Genomic DNA, 18,726 nt, shown 5'->3' with positions numbered 1-18,726 from the left:
CTGAAAGGAGGTTAACGGTGTGGGGATAGGTGAAAAACTAATTGATACATAACTCTTACAGGAGAATATAGAGAACAGAAAACTTGTTTTTTTCAACCAGTGTGATCTGTGAGTGACAACTTCTGTCCCCTTTACATGTGAGCTATTAAATTTAAAGCTGGTTGTTTTGCACATTTGCAAATCTGCCTGCCTCTACCCTAGAGGTAGACAGATTAGACTTCAGAGCACACACGTAGACAACCAGGCTTGGAAAACGTCCTTTGTAACAGCTAAATGTTAAAACAAGGCAACCTGCACAGCAATTCTACCTGTATCATCAAAAATCTATTACATTGAGTCTTGACTACCACAAAGGAACATCAGAAGATTCAAGCCAATTCAGCCCTGTAAACAGCTGAACCAGGGGATCTACTATCTAACTGTTACTAAGTTAGGTTAGAAACTGGGCAAAGAAAAGTACTGATATTCTTGACATCCATGACACACATTCATTTAAAAATGCCTCAGTGACAAACCACATGACATACCTGCATGTCTTCTTCAGACTCAGGCAAATTCCTAGAGTATTGCAAAAACTGAGCCACGTAAGTCATGATGGATTTTTCATCTGGATTCATAACGTCAACATCTACAAAAGCCAATATACCATTTACATAATCATGCAGCCTTCTAGGCCTGATCACATAATTACACGCTATACTGCAGTTATTAAAACACATTATCATAAATATGTTTATTTTGCAGCATCTCAGTTAACATACCATTGACAGAAATTAATATGTAATGAACATTTTTTTCCTTGGGAATATTTTAATATAGCATGATTCACAATTGAAAAAGTTTCTCCCATGAATAAGAAAGTTTCATATCATTTCTTACGTATAATGTTCCTGCATTTACTACCAATTCAAAAATCCTACAAATCTTAAGTCAGTTGGTGTTATAATACAAAGAACCTCAGGTTCGAACACTAGAGTAAAGATCAATGTTCCATTTCAAACTTAAGCAATCTCTTTTTTTTCCTGTATTATAAGTCAACACATATAGAATTATATTAATCTCACTCTTGATTACAATGATTTAAAAAAGGCAAATCATTTACCTTCAGGTTCAAGAAGCCGTGGAATATTCAGCTCCAGTTCTGCAATTCTGAAAGCCTCTTTCAGGTTTTCTTTATTGCTTTTAGCTTTTGCCTTCTCCAAATCAACTAGACCTGGTCGTAAGGTTTGGATAATGGCTAAAAAAGGGAGCCCACTTCGCCAGCTTGACTTGAAATCGGTCACATTGATAGAGCCATGCCTATCACCAGAATGATTAGAAACAAAATGTTATAGCCTGTTTCCTCAGATGTGCTGAGTACAAATTTAGAACTAGAACATAAATTCAATAAAATGCAATATGAATCAAATCCAAGGAGTTACTGAGAACTTCTGCAGATGCTTCATCAGACAACAATAGAGCCAGTACTACCAACTGCTACAATTCAACATTTTTATACTGTTTTTTCAAAATGACTAAATTTTTTTATCTTATGTTGCATTCTGAAGATGAACTCTTGCTGATCCAACATCCTTTCTGAACACCACATTGGAGCTCAGTATCTATGTATTGTATGGGATGGAAAAACAACTAGCAAAGCACTGAAGAACATGTAGGTATTTGTGAAGGCACTGAGAACTGGAACCACCTCTGGCATTTTAGGAAATACAGACCTTAAAATTGATCTACTACTGCAAGAAAAGTATTTTTTCCCTTATTTAGCTTAGTCTCTTTAAAATGTCTTCTATTAAGTGGTGCCTCGACAGTGCTCTGAGGTGTTCAGCTCTGCAAACCACAGTGAATTCTGGGATGACTTTCCAGAAATAGCCTGTGTATTACGAGTATGTTATGGAAAAGATGTGGGGTTTCAGGTGATCAAATTCAGTTACAAAACAATGGGCCGGGACTTACAAGATTTGTTCCTTTACCAAAAACTACAGGATTCACTGATAACAAAATCATTCAATGTAATCACAGTTCAGAAAGGATGCTACAGGACAGACAGCAATATTGCTGAAAAACAAGCAAAAGAAAGAGGAAGATTAAATGGACAGAGAGATGTTTTTTACATGTCAATCAATCTTGTCCTGATTAAAAAACAGCTAAAAGGGAAACTTCAGTGCCTGAAAACATTCAACCACCAGAAAGTGGTTGATGTGCTGATGAAGGCCTTTATCTACCACTAACAACATGAAATATTAGTAGGATATTACTAGAACATGAAGAAACCAAAAAGCTGAAGAGCTGACATAGTTGTAAAACATGTTTGAAATGTCCCGGAGTGACACAGTAGTCCTTGAAAAAAATGAAAAGCCTACCCTTGTAAGAAATACCTGCAACTGCACTAGATTGAGTGCTGCGAACATTCCCACTGAAATCAAGAGAGCTTTCTGTTATCTGTACATCAAACCTAAGGAAATAACTTATTAGAATTGAGGACTAGGACCTCTAGGACTAGGGTCCTTCTTGGGAATCATGCAGTGTTTTGATAAACACGAGATGTAGGAAACCCAGAGACCCTATGTTTTCCATTAAAAAGAATAAAAGGAATTGAAACTTTGTGAACCAGTGCCAACCATGAGGATTAAAACTAGTAAACATTCCACTAGACTTACTACACAGAAGCTCCTAAAAGGGAAAAGCCAAACAACTCAATTTACATTGGGTATTTTATTAGTAGGATTAGCTTCACATTATCATATTTAAAGGGCTCATGTCAGAACATTTAAGGCCTGATTGATGCTAAAAGTACTGGTAACAATATCCGAAATCTAAAGGATTTCCTGCTAAGCTGTCACTAATATGTTTAAAAAATGGGGAAATATCACCACATTTAGAGAAAAACAGTAAATACAACATGTAACATATTATCTATAAGTCTTGGATGAAACTTACAGTGAACACTGTTCTTTTGCCCACAACAAAAGAGCCTTTGTAGCGGACATCTTCCACCGTTCCTTAATTTTAGCACTTTTCTTAGCTGATCGGCTTGCCTTTGGAGAGGAGTCAACAGCACTTGAACAATCAAGTGAAGGCTGACTGTAAGTACAAGCAAGTGTCCTGGCAAGTTCTTCAATCTATCAGAGACGATGCGAGAGTTAATCAGACTTCAGTGAAAAATTACCACGGCAACAATAGCACAAAATCACAGAGACTTAGAAAGGACTCCATCACAGCTGTAAAAGTAGTACTCTGCCCCCAAAGATCAGATCAGGTTTTTTTATCTGTTCAACCTAAATTATTTCATGCTGTATTACCATCTTCAGGTGATTTTTTGGCAGGAAATATTCGTTCAAAGACTTCCATGTGGGTACCAGCAATGGACCTCTCAACTCAATGAGCTTTTCTACTCCTCCTAGCAGTGAAAGCAACCCCTGGCAGCTGTGTTTTGTGCTGTCAACAGTGTCACGTATTAGGCATGCTCAGAGTTTGCCTGCTTACTTGGAGTGCAGGAAAGATCTCAACAGACCTCTGCGTTTGGTTAGAGAAGCTTGGTTTCAGTCAAAAGATAATTCACAGTCCATGTGCAGTACAACAATCTTCAACACCAAAGTACCTTTACCAAGAAAAATGTGGGCTACAATAATGTTAAAATAACTTTGTTTCTTAGTGCTGTCCTGAACCACCAGTTCAAACCCAGCACACCCATGTCAATTCACTGCTGTGCTCCTGCTAGAAGATAGTTTGGCTCCATCATCCTCTACAGACCTACAACATGATTAAAGCAAGGCCATGTGCTTTCAAACATCATCATAAACTCATGCTATGCAAGATGCAAGCTCAGTATCTTGTATAAGAGACATCACTGTGACAGCCTCCATATTATTTCAGGCATTGGCACTTGCAAGGTGCCTGCCAAAACAACCCTGCATGCAAACATTCAGCCTCCAGCTGGTACATCTTTGACCTGGATGTGGAAGAGTGACCACAATGTGAAACTCATCAATCCACATAAAATCAAAGACATCTATGTTTGCATTACCTGGTCCCTCTAGTCTTGATTTCTTGCAACCACCACCCCCCTCCCCTCAACAAAGTTCCTATGAGGAAGGGTTTGAATGCAGGCTGGTATTCAGCCTACAGATCATTACAGGCCTTAGACAGGCAAAGTTTGGCCTCTTTTTTATCTGGTTACTTTAAAAAAACAATCTCAGTATCTTTTCTTCTTACCATTTGCAGCTAGATACAATTCATCAATCAGGCTGTAATGCCATCATTGCATTGGTGAAGCAGCTAAGAGACACATGGAAGACATACTGGTGCATCTCCTCCCTGAGCCATCACTTCCATATGTCAGAATATAATCTTCTGCTTTGTACTAATTCATCTCTCAACCACGTTAAGTCAACAAATTTTTGTGTTTCTCCCCTCTACTAAAACTCTCTTACATCGCTGAAATACTTACATGAAAATGAAATATAATTGTCCAAATTAGGCCAAGCACAATGGAAGGTTTTCCTTCAATAATGTCAGCAACATGAATATTTATGAGCTTAAGCTACAGGAAAAAAAAGGATCATTGTTAACAACGAAAATGTTCCACCAGCTAAACTGGCTTTAGTTGTGAATTTGGAAGTTAATACTCACTGATCTGTTCTTTAAAAATGTCAAAGCATTTTCTATGTTACTTCTGCACTGGAAGATATTAAATCCTTTTTCCCGTGGCTGTAAAGCAAAAAAGAACAGGTTACATCCTTAGTTGTAAAAACTCATTTTACATTTTGATACGGGAAGTCCTGCAAAGATTCACAAATTACTTTGGATCAACTTATTTCAGTGTGTTTCACTGTCAGCTGTATAAGAATAAGTTACTTGCAAAAAGCATTATGATTCCAGAGGGATCATTCATATGGTTACAACTAAGCATATCCAGAAATCTTTGCTGGATTCGATGAAGGACTGAGGCAATATTTTTATTACTCTGTCTTACCAGATGTTGACCTGAAAGCACTTCCAACAGATCCAAAAGCAAATGTCCTTGCTGTATGTCTGTGTAGAGGTCTGAGATAACATAAGGAGGTGTATGCTGCAAAATAAATATCCATGCTTGTCACACCATCTTTTGTCATTTTGAACTCAATATGCTACAGAACATCATAGATTACTCTGCTGTAAAAAAAATGTTTACCATCCTTTATTTTTTCAATACACTGAAATATAAATCCTGCATCGAACCAGCCATATCCTGCTGCTCATAATCCATTAATATGTTTGTCTCTTATTCTCCCTTGCCTTGCCTCCTTATTTTATAAAGGTTATTTTTAGGCCTCATTTTCAAGTATTTATACTTTTCTAGGAGGTATGTGGCAAAAGACCCCAAAACTCTGACAAAGGGAAAGGTGCAAGGTCCTGCACCTGGGTCAGGACAATCCCAAGCACAAATAAGGAACCTCATTAAACTCTGAAACGTGTGCCACAGTCCAGCACAAGTATGTTTTACCACAGCAGCAAGAGAAATACTGTTCTCTTTTTACGAAACACCTTACAAACGTCATTGGACAATCACCAAAACAATGCTGTTGCACCTATAAAACAAATGCTTTCCAGGGGCTAATTTTTCCAGGCAATACCTAAAAATCTTATATTAATTTTGTTTATTCCTAAAATATTTAATCTCGAAGCAGCACATCTGAAGCAAAAAGGCAAAAGGCATATCTTTCCTAAAGAATCCCCTTCTTACCTTTGCCAGTATTGAATTTATCCAGCTGGTGAAGGTTTTCTTCTGTGTAAACTCTCGCTGCACTGGGGAGGGGGGGAAGAAAAAAATGGTTAATGGAAAAAATTATCTGTTTTTATTTCTCTTTCTCAAAAACATACATGGTGTCCATCTCAAACCTAAGGTCCATACTTCCAGATATTAAGTGAGGCTTTATATCAGGTTTTTTCAGCTCTTATTTTAGAGCTGATATTTTCTTGCTTGCAGAGATGCTACTGCAAGGACCTCAACCGCCAGCAAGCATGCTTCTACTGAACGCAGCAAAGAGCAACTCATGAAGGTTTTCTCCAAAGCTCAGGAAATGCAAACAGTGGTATAAACACATCATTCTCCAGAGCAATACATCTAGAATAAGTCTGTCCATTCCTAAGTGTTTCTTGAAAGACGCAAGGGTATCGTTGGTACAAGATCCATCTTGAAATTTGGGAGAAGCCATTAATGGGGTTGGTTGAAGAGACCAATACGTACGCTGGGGTTAGGTGATAAACGCAGATCTGTAGGTGAAGCCAGAGAATGGGAATTCTTGGCTAACCGCAGGGCTGGGGAGAGTTATTAGGCTGTCATCAGGGAATATACCCTCTATGTCCTTTTCAGTGCTGGGCCCTCCCTAGGGTATACAGACCACTAATCTGACCAGAAAGGGGCACGCAGGGTCTTAGAAAAGGAGGGAAGAAGAAGGAAGCTCTTGAACTCATGTGCCAGTAAAAAAAACAGTGAAATGGGACTCAAAGTGTGATCTGGTCATGCAGAGATCCAGCTCTTCACCCAGGTCCTTCAGGACAGTACACAGTGATAAACTACCAGCAGATGTGAAGAGAGAGAGGAAGTTGGTTAAGCCAATGTTTCAAAAATCAGAATATTTAAGCTGCTTCTTGCACCAGAGTAGAGTTAAAGAGAGGAAAAAGCCTTTCTCCATGGTCTGTGGGTAGCAGAGATGAAGAAAAGTCTGGTTCCCCCAAAGGGTGAAGCAGAGTGTGAGCAGCAGAAGCAGATGATACCAGCTCTCCATTCCCATCCATGGTCATAGCCCGTGGAACACAGCCCATGCTCCCTCCCTAAAAACCCACCCCATTCCCAAGACACACCACCACCAAACACACATTTTTTTGAACATCTGTAAACAGGCCTGAGGTAACAGCAGGAGGTGTTGGCCCTGAGGTTACAGCCCTCCATACATGGCTACAGGAGGCAGATGGGCCATGGGACGCCAGCCCTGCCAGCAGGATAGAGGAGGACGGTGCGTGTCCTGCACCATGGCCCCAGTGCAGCTCCCTGAGGAGCAGCAGGTGGTCGGGCAGCGTGTACGGCCCAGGCCTGGAGAAAGATGGTGGGCAAGGCAGCTGCGGCAGTACTCACTGCCCACCTCCCAGCCCAGGTAAATCCTCCCACGGCAGGGGAGGCGCAGCTGGAGACTGACAAGGCCATCAGCTTGCAAGAAGAAACAAATCTGGGAGATAGGATGGGAGCAGCCATCTCTTCTGCCTCTGAAAGCATGCTCTTGCACAAAACAGTAATGTGAATGCCAGTTTGACATCACAAGGCAAGTGCAATACCACTCGGCAATAGACATGGATGTTTTTGTAGGCTGGGCATGATGAAAGATACCAAAAATAGCAAGCCCTTGGGGAAAAAACAAAAATCCTGACTGCTCTGCCCATGGAAATGAAAATGCCACTCAGGAAAATGGCCCACAGTTTATCACTCTGGAACTTGGCAGCCACAAACCCCAGTTCTCAGGGGCTTTTCATCATCCAAGATGGCCTGAAGGGCCTGCCACGCAGAGCTCCATCAGCTCGTGAAGCAGAGCAAGCTGCGTAAGGATAACACAAACTCCTGCTTCCAAACCCACCATCCAAACCACAGACCTCCTGCTTCACCAGGTAGGTGAGCGGCAGGAAAAACATTCACGCATTACACTGCATGAAGGGCTGGTTTGCATCCTGTAGCTAATACATCTTTCAACAGTCCTCCTCTAACCTCCAATACTGTGATCCTGTCGGAGCTGAAACAACTTCCCCCACTTGTGGGATTGTTTTGTGCTTGGTTTTAAGTATCACAGAGACTGATGACCTGTAAGATAAGGGCAGTCTTGAAGCCATGAACAAAAATGCAATCTCAAAATTCTGTTCTGTTTGGATAACAGAAAATAAATGCAACATGACACACAGACCAACCAGCACTTCAGCGCTCACAAGGAGGACATAAATAGCATGGAGAAAGTGGCTTCATGTTAGCACAGGGCCCAGCCACACCCTTTGGTTGAATACACATGCGGGAGCCATTCCAATTACCTAATGGGCGATTATTGAGTAGCTGCGCTCAATTTTATCAGGCAGGCAAGGCTGGTATTGCTGGCACTTGAAAGGGATGGAAAACAAATATTGACTGCTTTGCCTGACGCCAGTGACTCTTCCAGCTGTAGCTCTTCCAAACACACACTACTGCTACTGAGTTAGAGAACTTGTTCTTTGGGTCAGTTACAGAAAGAGGGTTAGGACGAGGATGTTCAGTTTTGGTTTGGTCAAGTCTCTCCCTACTAACTTGCTACATTATGCAATATGAACCAGAGACTGCAAGTGTTGATTCACATTAGCAGCTCTCAGGCAAATGTCTCACCTGGTGAAAGTACAAGGTGGTTATTTCACTGCACACACCTAAGCACACCTTAAACCCTCCCCAAGCTACAACTGCTGCCTAGTGCAACCCACCAGGCTGCTTTCCAAGCAGCTGCCGCCTCAGCTGCAGTGTGGCTTATTTTCCTACCCAAATAAATAATAGTAATAAAATCTCCTCCTGAAATAATAACAGACCTCCATGCTTGCCAATATTTCCCCAGACTGTAGTGCAGCACCTGCTGTTTCTACCCAGACCACACAACCCACAGCTTGGTACAGAGGTGCTTCTGTCACCATGACAGTCGTATTGCAATTTTCAGGCTCAGTGTGTTTTCCCTCCCAGCTCCCATCTGACTCTACTGCTCAGAGGCGCTAACGATTTAATCAAGCTCTCAAATTCTTATCTCTACCATGTGGTTAATTAATACAGATTTTTATTTTTATGAGGATGAATGGATTCTTTGTTAGGCCTTTTAATAGGACTCTAAGTGACCTTGGTTTTCTGTTGCCCTAGTTTTCAAATGTCACTGACCCAGAAAAAAAAAAAAAAAACACTATCAAAAAAACCCTGATAATTTCATTCACTTTGGGCCAAAAGTCACCAAGTCAAAAAGTGGACCTAGAGAACAAAGAACCCGCTAATCTTAAACCACCCAAAATCTATCACATTTCACCCTGTGTTTTAAAGCTAATCTTCAGAACAACTCTTTAGAGGGGAATAACGCATAGAAGCAGCGTGTTACATAGGCTAGCCAAAAATCAACACACGCTGCTGGACACTGGCTGTTTTATCCAGTAATGAGCTATCAGCAAGTGCTACAAACCACACTAATCATTAAGGGCTGCAGCATGGAGACTCGGTGGGAACCATGGCAGTGCTGAGCTCTCCCAGGAGGAGGGCAGCAGCACTGCCAGTCATGTTTTTACTCTCAGCCTTCCTTTAACGGCGATACAGAATAGCCAGACTTAAAATTAATCTCTTCTCCTCTGTTGCCTTTCACAACTCCCTTCCTGAGATGGGAGATGGCAGCTCCAGGGAAAGCACCGTCTCCTCCCTCAGCAGGGAGTTGGGTGAATCAAACTACAGCAGATGTAGCCTGTCTGTTCACACTCATCAAGCAACGTCACCAAACAGCAAAGAGGTTTTCTTCTATCGCGAGGACTGGTGCATCACTGCCAGTGAACCATTTACAACTGTGAGGGTTTTTTTCTTTAAAACAAATTTTAAAAAATTAAATCATTATTTGAAATTAGTGAGCACAAGTCTGTCTGTCATCTTCCCATCTCTGTTTCGCCAGAAGGAATTACTTCTTGTGTATGATATTTTTGTATCTTCCTTTCACCATTCAGGTCAGCTCAGGCTACATCTACAGTAGAAAGCAGTGGAGTTCAACAGGAACAGATCAGCAAATCAAAAGAGCCGGTGCTCAGGACGTAGAGCACCCACTACATGTGCAGGGAAGAAAGGTTGTGTTGGACTAGCTCTAACCTCAATGTCCACAGATAGCCATGGAGTGCTCCATCCTTGGAGCATTTATTTCAGTTTCATCTCAAATAACCATTCCCACACTCCCTGATGGCTCAACAAAATGAACCAAAGCATGGTCAGGAGGGATAACCGGGAGAACTCCTTCAAGACAGTACTGCTGATATGACCTAAACCACTGAGCAGGTCCATGTTGTAAGTGATAGGAACTATCAGAACTGTTAAGTACTTGCCAACCCTGGGAGAGCAAGAGTGAGCAGTTCACCCCTGAGCCCTTTATATAATCCATTCCATTCCACCCAGTAACAGAGTTTCATTCTCTGCAGACAGGAAAGCAGGGAAAACAGTTACTTCCAGCATTTCTGTTCAGCAACATGGTGTTAAGCAACTTAAACAAACAAACAAACAAAAAAAAAAACCAAAACCAAAAAAACCCCACAGTATTTTTTTTTTTTAAGGTTAAGAAGGTTATCCAAAGGAAGGTGATGAAAATACTTCTACAGGAATGGGCCTTTGCAAATCCAAATATTGTATAAATATCAACTAATTAACTGCTACCATGTCTGCACGGCAAGTGGAAACTTTCCTTTCTACACTACTCCTTTCAAACTCCTTTTCCTTTTGAAGGCAAATTATCCAATTTACCACAAGCTAGCTCAGGAAGCATGTTCACACTGAGTTTTGCCCTCCGGCTTTCTTAAACACTTTTGCTCTCCTCATTGCTGGGATCCTGGAGCTGCTCTGCCCAGAATCACCACTGTCTTTACTGCCACAACAGCCCGTGTAGTTCTACTGCAGTACTTGGGGGCACAGACAGGTTGCAGGTTAAATTCTTCAAGATACTAAGTCACACCATTTAAATATCAACAAACTTTTAAAGATAAGGGCTTAAGTGGCGTTTCTAACATTTTAAAGAAAATCCACAAGTGCAGCAGGGATTTGAATGTAAGTGGCCTTCAGTGCTCTATATAGGTGCCTCTGAAGCCATCCGCTCCTTAGGCATTTTAATGCCAGTTTTTAACCTGTTAACCAGTTATGCACCTGATAATGCTTTTAACAAATTGAAATTTACCTAGTACGGAACACATATATACAACTATACAATCTATTTATTCATTAGGCATGTGAAATGGACAAAAATACCCATGACTGATTCTTTTTTAAGCAGCGTCATGTGTCATTGCCTCTCCAGTGCCATCAGCCCCGTCACATGCCACGAAGCTCTGCAGTTACGGGAACTGCAGACCAGCTCCTCGCCTGGACAGCACGCGGCACAGACAGGGCATACATTTCTGTGCGGCTCCCATAGGAGCTTTTCCATTTGCAAAAGTTACCTTGAAAAACCATAATAAACACGATCAGAGGGCTGGAACACGTCTCCTGTGGAGACAGGCTGAGAGAGTTGGGGTTGCTCACCCTGGAGAAGACTCCTGGGGAGAACTTAGAGCAGCTTCCAGTACCTAAAGAGGCCTACAAGAAAGCTGGAAAGGGACTTTTTAAAAGAGCATGTAGTTATGGAACAAAGGGTAATGGCTTTAAGCTGAAAGAGGAGAGACTCAGATCAGACATTAGGAAAATGTCTAATGTGAGTGGTGAGGCACTGGCACAGGTTGTCCAGAGAAGCTGTAGCTGCCCCATCCCTGGCAGTGCCCAAGGACAGGTGGGTGAGGCTTTGAGCAACCTGGTCTAGTGAAGATGTCCCTGCCTATGGCAGGGTGGGTTGGAACTAGATGATCTTTAAGGTCGCTTCCAACCCAAACTGTCCTATGATTCTATTATTCTGGATAAAGAAAAAACAGAGTGTAGCTGTAATAACAGAAGGCTGCAATGGATGAGGCATACACCTGGAAACAAACAAAAAAGCTGGGTAAGAATTAGTAGTCTGCCTGACCTCTGGATGAATTAAATGGGTCTCTTCACTTGGAGATGAGTGCAATCTACTACAGGCTGCACAACAAAACTTCACCATGCATATCACCATATTTTCAATCTCACTTGAAAATAAATCATTCATAAAGGATTAGACATAACTGCATGAAAATAGCATGATACATTTATATCATTAAAGACTTAAAACAGTTTTAGCAGCCACATTCTTACATGATCATCCTTTGGGTTACAGTAATAACAGTCATAGGTACATGTATTAATAAGCAGAGCCAAAAATTAGGATCCCTGCAGTTAATTAAACAGTGAAAGAGTAAGTACATTCCCCAAACTCCAAAAGCTAAAACACACTTTCCTGTATCTGAATTAGTCCAGCAAAATAGAAAGAAAAGGGAAAATGGAGTTCTGCACAGGCTTGGTGGGAAGCACAACACATAGGGTGTTTGCTGTCCTTAGGGAAGAAAGGGGAAGGATTTGTGCATGGGAGGAATAGTGGCGGTTGGATCCTCCCATAGGTATAGAGATTTACATTCTGAAAGCAAAAACGATTCCCACATTTCCTGCTCGTCAGCAAAGAGTAGTCAATCTCCAGCAGTTCTCAAAACACTGCCATGAAGCCCTTCTCTTACCAAAGGAGCTGACGTGCCTCCTTATTTCAGGTAGCTGAAAACAATGCTGCGTTTTGTTTGACCCAGGGTGGATGCTGCAGTGTCACAGCTTCACACATAGAATGCATGTGTACCATTTGTTGCACCTCTAATCATTACAAAAATTGTTCATGTCACTTCTAAGGGATGTCTCCAAATGTTTTACAGCAGTCAGGTACATACAGCTTGGCCCCTGATTTGCAGTGTGTTCATTTCAGCATCATCTAGGAGCTCAAATTATTACAGCAGAGAAATATAATTTAGTCGTTTCGATTTTAATAAGCAGGGCTCCTTCACTGAGGTATTGACTAAAACCCCCTACTGTTATTTGACACGTAAACACCAATATGACTTTTCAGAAAACAGCATGAATATAATTTCAAAATAAAACCGTGTTCCAAAATCACATGTAACTAATTCAGCACCTTCTACCTTAAAGCAAGATAGGGTTTTCCAAACCCATTTCATGACACAGCCACATCAGTCTTTCTACTGAAAGCTGAGTTTGACTAGCACAACAAATGTGTGTCTGACAATCTGTGCTTGGTGCAACAAGCAGACTAGTTCCTGTCTGCTAGGAGGTTTTGCTTGCTTTCCTGAAATGCAATACTAAAGCAAAATGGAAGAAAATTCACCATTAAAGACATTTGGCTGTAGACCACTGTTAACACTCACTCATCAAAACACTCTGCTTCAACAACAATATCAGTGCAAATATGGATCGTAAAAGTGACTTGGCAGAATAGCCTTTTGCACCATCTGTTTTAAACATATTTTTTCTCAACTAGGCACCATAGTAATTGCACTGCAAGTGAGCTAAAATGAAATAGCTCTGTGGAAACATAACTTAGGCCATTTGTCCTAGAATAACCAGGCTCTAAACACATCAAAGACAGGCTTATCAGCAGTGCTAGTCCTGCTGCCTGGACTAGCCTCCTTGATAGCCTCCATTTATGTTTTCATGTATACATTCAGACGAAAATCAGTCTTCCCAGGAAATTCTTATAGAAGGAAATTCAGCATGTGATTAGGGAAAACCCATCAAGCCTATCCAAGAGGCCAGCTCTGCTGCACTCACTATCACCTAACTAGTCCAGGTAGCTGCCATTAAATTGGAAGAATTAAAAATCAGCCAGTGAATGCTTCCTTAACAAGTTATAACTCATTGTAAGTAAGGATGAAAGACTCTGACCTGAAAGAAATTTGTTTACAAGCCACAAAACTTTTCTACCTGTTTTGGCCACAAGCTATCTTTCTACACTTGCAGGGGATATAGCGGTAAGAACAGAAAAACAAATAAAACTGTACTGTAATTAATAGCCTCATTAAGACAGCTTAATGCAACTAACTAATTGCCACAAATTGAAAGCAAGGAAACTAATGAAATGACACAACTCTTTTCATGCTGCCAATTCCTTTCAAAATAGTTTACAGTAACATGTATTCTGAGTAACAAAACATAAAAACGATGAACACATCTGCACCAAAAAAGGCACCAGATCTGAAAATACCCCAAGAAAGGACTACAAGAGCTGATATCTTTCATTTCACTGCTGAAGGATCTCTCCTGAAACACACAAACATCTGCAAAGAAGCACAGACGAACTACAATGATCATATGCTGGTTTTTACAGGTTTCTCAAAATTCTCTTCAACTCATACACAGTCACAGATTTTTGCCAAAAATCTACATTAAAAAGGTACAGAAAAATACAGTAACTTACCTTGCAGAGATAGATAGAGATCATCTATTTCAGAGGAAGCCTGCTCCTCTGTTGAGGGAGATGACTGCTTTGACGCCATGTTGAATTCTATGGAGAACCTTTAATCAATTTCCAAACTAAAATCATAAAAGATAAAAAAAAAAGGAAATCAGTAAAGTTTTACATAAAAACTGATGATGTTCAAGTTTATAGTGCTGAGATACGCATTTTGCTTTGGGTTTTCTTCCCTTAGTAGGCTGTTTCCTTAGCTTATACAGAATATGGCAACTGTTCCTACTGCATGAATCCAAGCTTTGGTCCCTTGACTTCTAACAGTGGCCAGCAGTACTCCACAACATAAACCATGGGCCCCAGTGTGTCTTGCCATGAAAACAGAAGCACTGGGACTAGGAACATTACAACACTGTTGCTTTCTTTAAGAAAGCCAGGGTGCCTTCTGCAGATTTGTTGCTGCCAAACCTCATTTTTTAAAACCTTTGTACTTTTCAGGCCTGTCCAGATAATTACTGAAAAATAGAAACAATTTAGGCAGAATCTGCAAAGATTAAGGTGAAATGAAAAAGCAGCAGTTACTGTATGAGAATAACCAGGCGATGTATCTGTCTGGTACCTTTGTTACTCCTCAGCCCCCATGAAGGAGTTTCTTTTTCCAACTCCTCCATTTTCCAATCCTTGGATACCTCCCCACCTCCAATGCAGATTTAGTGAACAGTATCTTTCTTTAAATACACTGTTTCTGGTACTGCAGTGGGTATAATGCCACTGTAGTACAAACTGTGTACTTAAATACAGACACATTTTAATCAACAACTATAAAGCTAAACAAATTCAAAAAGAAATAAAGCTGAAAATCAAATAAGGGCTCACCATAAGCAAGCTTTGTAACCTAACTAACTGTAACCTTATCATCAGAAGTACCAGGATTTACACACTATGTATTAATAATTCATCCACCAAGTATATGTCAAAATAAAGGGCATGAACAGATGAGTAAGGAAACACATTAAAGAATGCCAAAGAAATTTCACATTCATTCCCTTGTTCATACGAATCATGAGTCAGCCTTTGTTTACTCTGCTATATACTGTATTTCCTCACTGCCTGTCTCCCCCACTACACAGAAAGGACAACATGCATTTAATGAGGAGCTATTCAGTATTTTGTTTTCCTCACCCTGAACCATGTGTGTCCGTGCGCTTTACCCAAAAGCTGCTCTGATGACAAGATTATTAAGTTCCTCACACGATTTTCTATGACACTTATCACCCCAGCATCTGAACACTTCACAAGCATCAATCAATTCATGTTTACAGCATCTACATGATATTGGGGGTTATTGCCCACATTTAGAACCACAGAACAGTTTGGGTTGGAAAGGACCTTTAAAGATCATGTAGTCCAAATGCCCTGCCATGGGACATTGTTTTACCAACAACAAGCAAAGGCACAGAGAGAATAAAGGGAAAAACCAGTTGCTAATTTGACTCTAGTCTTCCAGAGAAATGGATATTAGTTCATTTTACTGAAGCACTGATTCAGCTTCTGTGGTGACTATGCAGCATTTCTGCAAGTCACCAAAAACTTAAAACTAAAACTCAAGGCACAAGATTCAAGAAAGAGGAATTCTAGCTGGGGCCTAGCAAAAAAAGGAGAAAAAGGACTAATTCAATCTTTGGCAGGCACAAGAACAATATGATATAAATAAGCCATGCCTTGAGGTTAGAATGAAAATCGGAAGATTTTTGAATAGCCAAGAAAGCCAACAAGATGCTGGGTTGCATCAACAAGGACATTACCAGCAGAGATAAAAAAGTCATTATCCCACTCCACATTTGTCAGGACACACCAAGAATACTGGGTTCAGTTTTGGTCCCTGCTATACAGCAAAGATGTCAGCAGGCTGGAGAGAGTTCAGAGAAGGACCACAAAGATGATAAAGGACTGGGAAGCCATGGGAGGAAAGGCTGGGAGAGCTGGGCTTGTGTAGCCTTGAGAAAAGAAGGCTCAGGGAAGACCTTATCACCATGTTCCAGTATTTAAAAGGGTGGCTACAAAGAAGACGGTGACTCCCTTTTTACAAGGAGTCAGATGGAAAAGACAACTGGTAATGGGCATGAGCTACTCCCAGAAAGATTCTGACTGGACACAAGAGGAATAGTTTTCATAATGAGAACAATCAGCCACTGGAATAATCTCCCCAGGGGAGTGGCGGTTTCCCTGACATTGGACACTTTTAAGATTCAACTGGACAAGGTGCTGGGACATCTTGGTAGACCGCGCTTTTGCCAAGAAAGCTTGGACCAGATGACCCCTGAGGTCCCTTCCAACCTGCTGTTCTATGACAAATATTGGGTTCTAACAAAGCATTCCCATACAGGCAAGCAGCACAAACGGTTTATGTGATTGCAAGATTGGAATTGTTCAGAAATAGACAACAAAGTGGTTGCCTTTATTAAAGGGACTCTTGGACTTCCAACCCTGGAAAACTTTCAGAAGTCCTCTGTCTCAAGTTAGAAGTACAGTTCACAAGTCAGACAACCAGATAACACCACACAGATGCCACTTATAAAAACTGGGGTTTAAGTGCCATGGCTAACATCTTGCAGGAACTGAGCAAGGGCAAGGGCTGAGCAAGAATCCATTTCTGCCAGCAGCGCTGCCTATGCCCAAGGTGATGCAATCTTTCCTGGGAAACTCCTTCCCTTTCTCTCAAGAATAAGCAATACAAAACCAAAATCTATATATGCAAAATGACAGATGGCCTTAAGACCTTTTTGGTATCACTGTATGCCTTTAATTTGATTTTGTGATTGCCACCTTGAAGGCTACTAAGTTAGCAGGAAGACCCAAATGGGAAGTATGTAAGCAAAATCCAAACCACATCACCAGATACATTGCTTTTTGCTCCCAGGACACATGGAGTTGCCTTTGTTCCACCTTGAATTTTCCAGTGGCCAACTGTACGCCTTCAGAAATATTTAAGTAACAGTAAATCCTGGTGAACAGTGAATCCATGGGTAACATTAATGAGTCTTCCTGAATTTGAACCTATGGTTATAACTCAAATTGGGTGTCCATGTAAAACAAGAGGGTAGGACTAGAAGCACATGCATAGACACCCACCAAGGCCACATCAGCATAACCTGCAAGCAAGATGTTTGCAAAACTATGTACATATGCATGTTCCTGTGGTTTTTAACACAAGTTTATTCTCTTTGCTTTTCATTTTATTTGAAACTAATCACTAATTAAGGATTTCCTTTTAAACACACAAAAGCAGCACAAAATCCCCAGTGAAAACGTATCTGTTCAACTTTAACACATCCAAATTTGAGATGGTCATCTTCACCTAACCTTCCCGATGCTAAAGTCATTGGAAGCACAGTCCAGAGAAAGGGAACAGGATCTGGCATTAGAATTCCTCAATAATAACAGGAAAATATGCAAGAGGCATGAACAGCACTGATGGAAGTTTCTCAAACAAACAAAATGCATTTTTAACCTTTGTATGGCTGTTCCTCCTCTGTCCCCATCCTTTGCCAGCTATACAGCCACACAGTACATAGTGTCTTCTTTTATGTGCTCATACTGCACTTCATGTGATGGGACCCCAATCTCAGTCCAGATCTCCAAGCATGAAAGTAGCTTAAGTTAATAAAACTTTCAGTATTTTAAAGCATAAAGTATGTTAAGCTTTAAAGCATTAATTAACTTTCATTAAGTTACTTAATTTAGTAATTCATTAACCTAAATTATGGCACATGATCATAGAACATAAATAAAAAAAGAAAACCCAAGAAAACCCATATGCTCCTATTTTCTTCTAAGGTCAAACTAAGGCCTCCTTCCAAATAGGATGTGGGGGTTTTAAATTACTTTTTTATTTACATGCAGAAATCCACTCAACAAACCCACAGTGCAGGTTACAAAAACGCACAGCTAATACGAGGCAAGTTTATGATAAAGCTTTCATGTCCCTGAAACCCTCCTTTCACCACCCAACACAGCACATCCCCAGCACTTTGTTCTGCCTCTAATTCCTGCCTTGTCTCAGCAGAAGGCTCCACAGCTGCTTTGAAAGGGAGACACACACCCTCTTGGAGGACATATCATAAGGATTAGTATTCTTTAAAAAGTACAAGGTACGGATTGTCTGAGAAGGGATTATACAGGAACAATATGCTAGTCCCTTTGCCCTCCCTGCCCCTGAATTTCATCCCAATAAAGCATATGAAGTGTAATTATATCATAGCAATCTCTGAAGAGTCTAAAACAGTCAAGCTATCAGTAAGATTGCTTAGCAATGCTTTTCATAGGCAGTAGGAACAGTCACCTTTTCTACTTCATATTTAAGTCAATTATTTTGTCTCACAACAACTAAATGAACTGCACAACTAAACCAAATCCTTCACTCCCATGAAATGCTGGACAACTAAGAAATATATACCCAAAGGGCTGAAAGTAAATAAAATGTTTTCGAATGACACCATGCCTTTTCAGCAGAATTAAAAAGTGAAGAGAATGACGTCCTTCCCTCTTTCTGGAAAGTCTAACATTAATGCAGGAAAGCGTTAATTGCTTACACCCTGGGATAACCTGTGAAGTATTACAG

At 40.7% G+C, this 18,726-nt stretch overlaps 1 protein-coding gene across 1 annotated transcript in view; it reads right to left on the bottom strand.

The window, feature by feature from the left end:
- The window catches only part of LOC104405209 (nesprin-2-like), a gene marked incomplete at its 3' end in the record, with an annotated part of 16,582 nt that extends 2,346 nt beyond the window's left edge, over positions 1-14,236 (bottom strand). The window contains exons 1-8 of the mRNA XM_010013845.1: positions 14,115-14,236; positions 5,720-5,781; positions 4,970-5,065; positions 4,627-4,704; positions 4,445-4,537; positions 2,935-3,116; positions 1,103-1,299; positions 528-628 (exon numbers count right to left, since the gene is read on the bottom strand). Coding sequence (XP_010012147.1) covers positions 528-628; positions 1,103-1,299; positions 2,935-3,116; positions 4,445-4,537; positions 4,627-4,704; positions 4,970-5,065; positions 5,720-5,781; positions 14,115-14,193 — 888 coding nt within the window. The remainder of the gene's footprint in view (positions 1-527; positions 629-1,102; positions 1,300-2,934; positions 3,117-4,444; positions 4,538-4,626; positions 4,705-4,969; positions 5,066-5,719; positions 5,782-14,114) is intronic.
- Between the last annotated feature and the right edge of the window lie 4,490 nt (positions 14,237-18,726).

This window comes from Nestor notabilis, unplaced genomic scaffold (genome assembly GCF_000696875.1).
Source record: "Nestor notabilis isolate BGI_N333 unplaced genomic scaffold, ASM69687v1 scaffold13884, whole genome shotgun sequence".
Lineage (NCBI taxonomy): Eukaryota > Metazoa > Chordata > Aves > Psittaciformes > Psittacidae > Nestor > Nestor notabilis.
The sequence above is the reverse complement of the archived record's forward strand: the minus strand, read 5'-3'. Positions and strand labels throughout refer to the sequence as shown.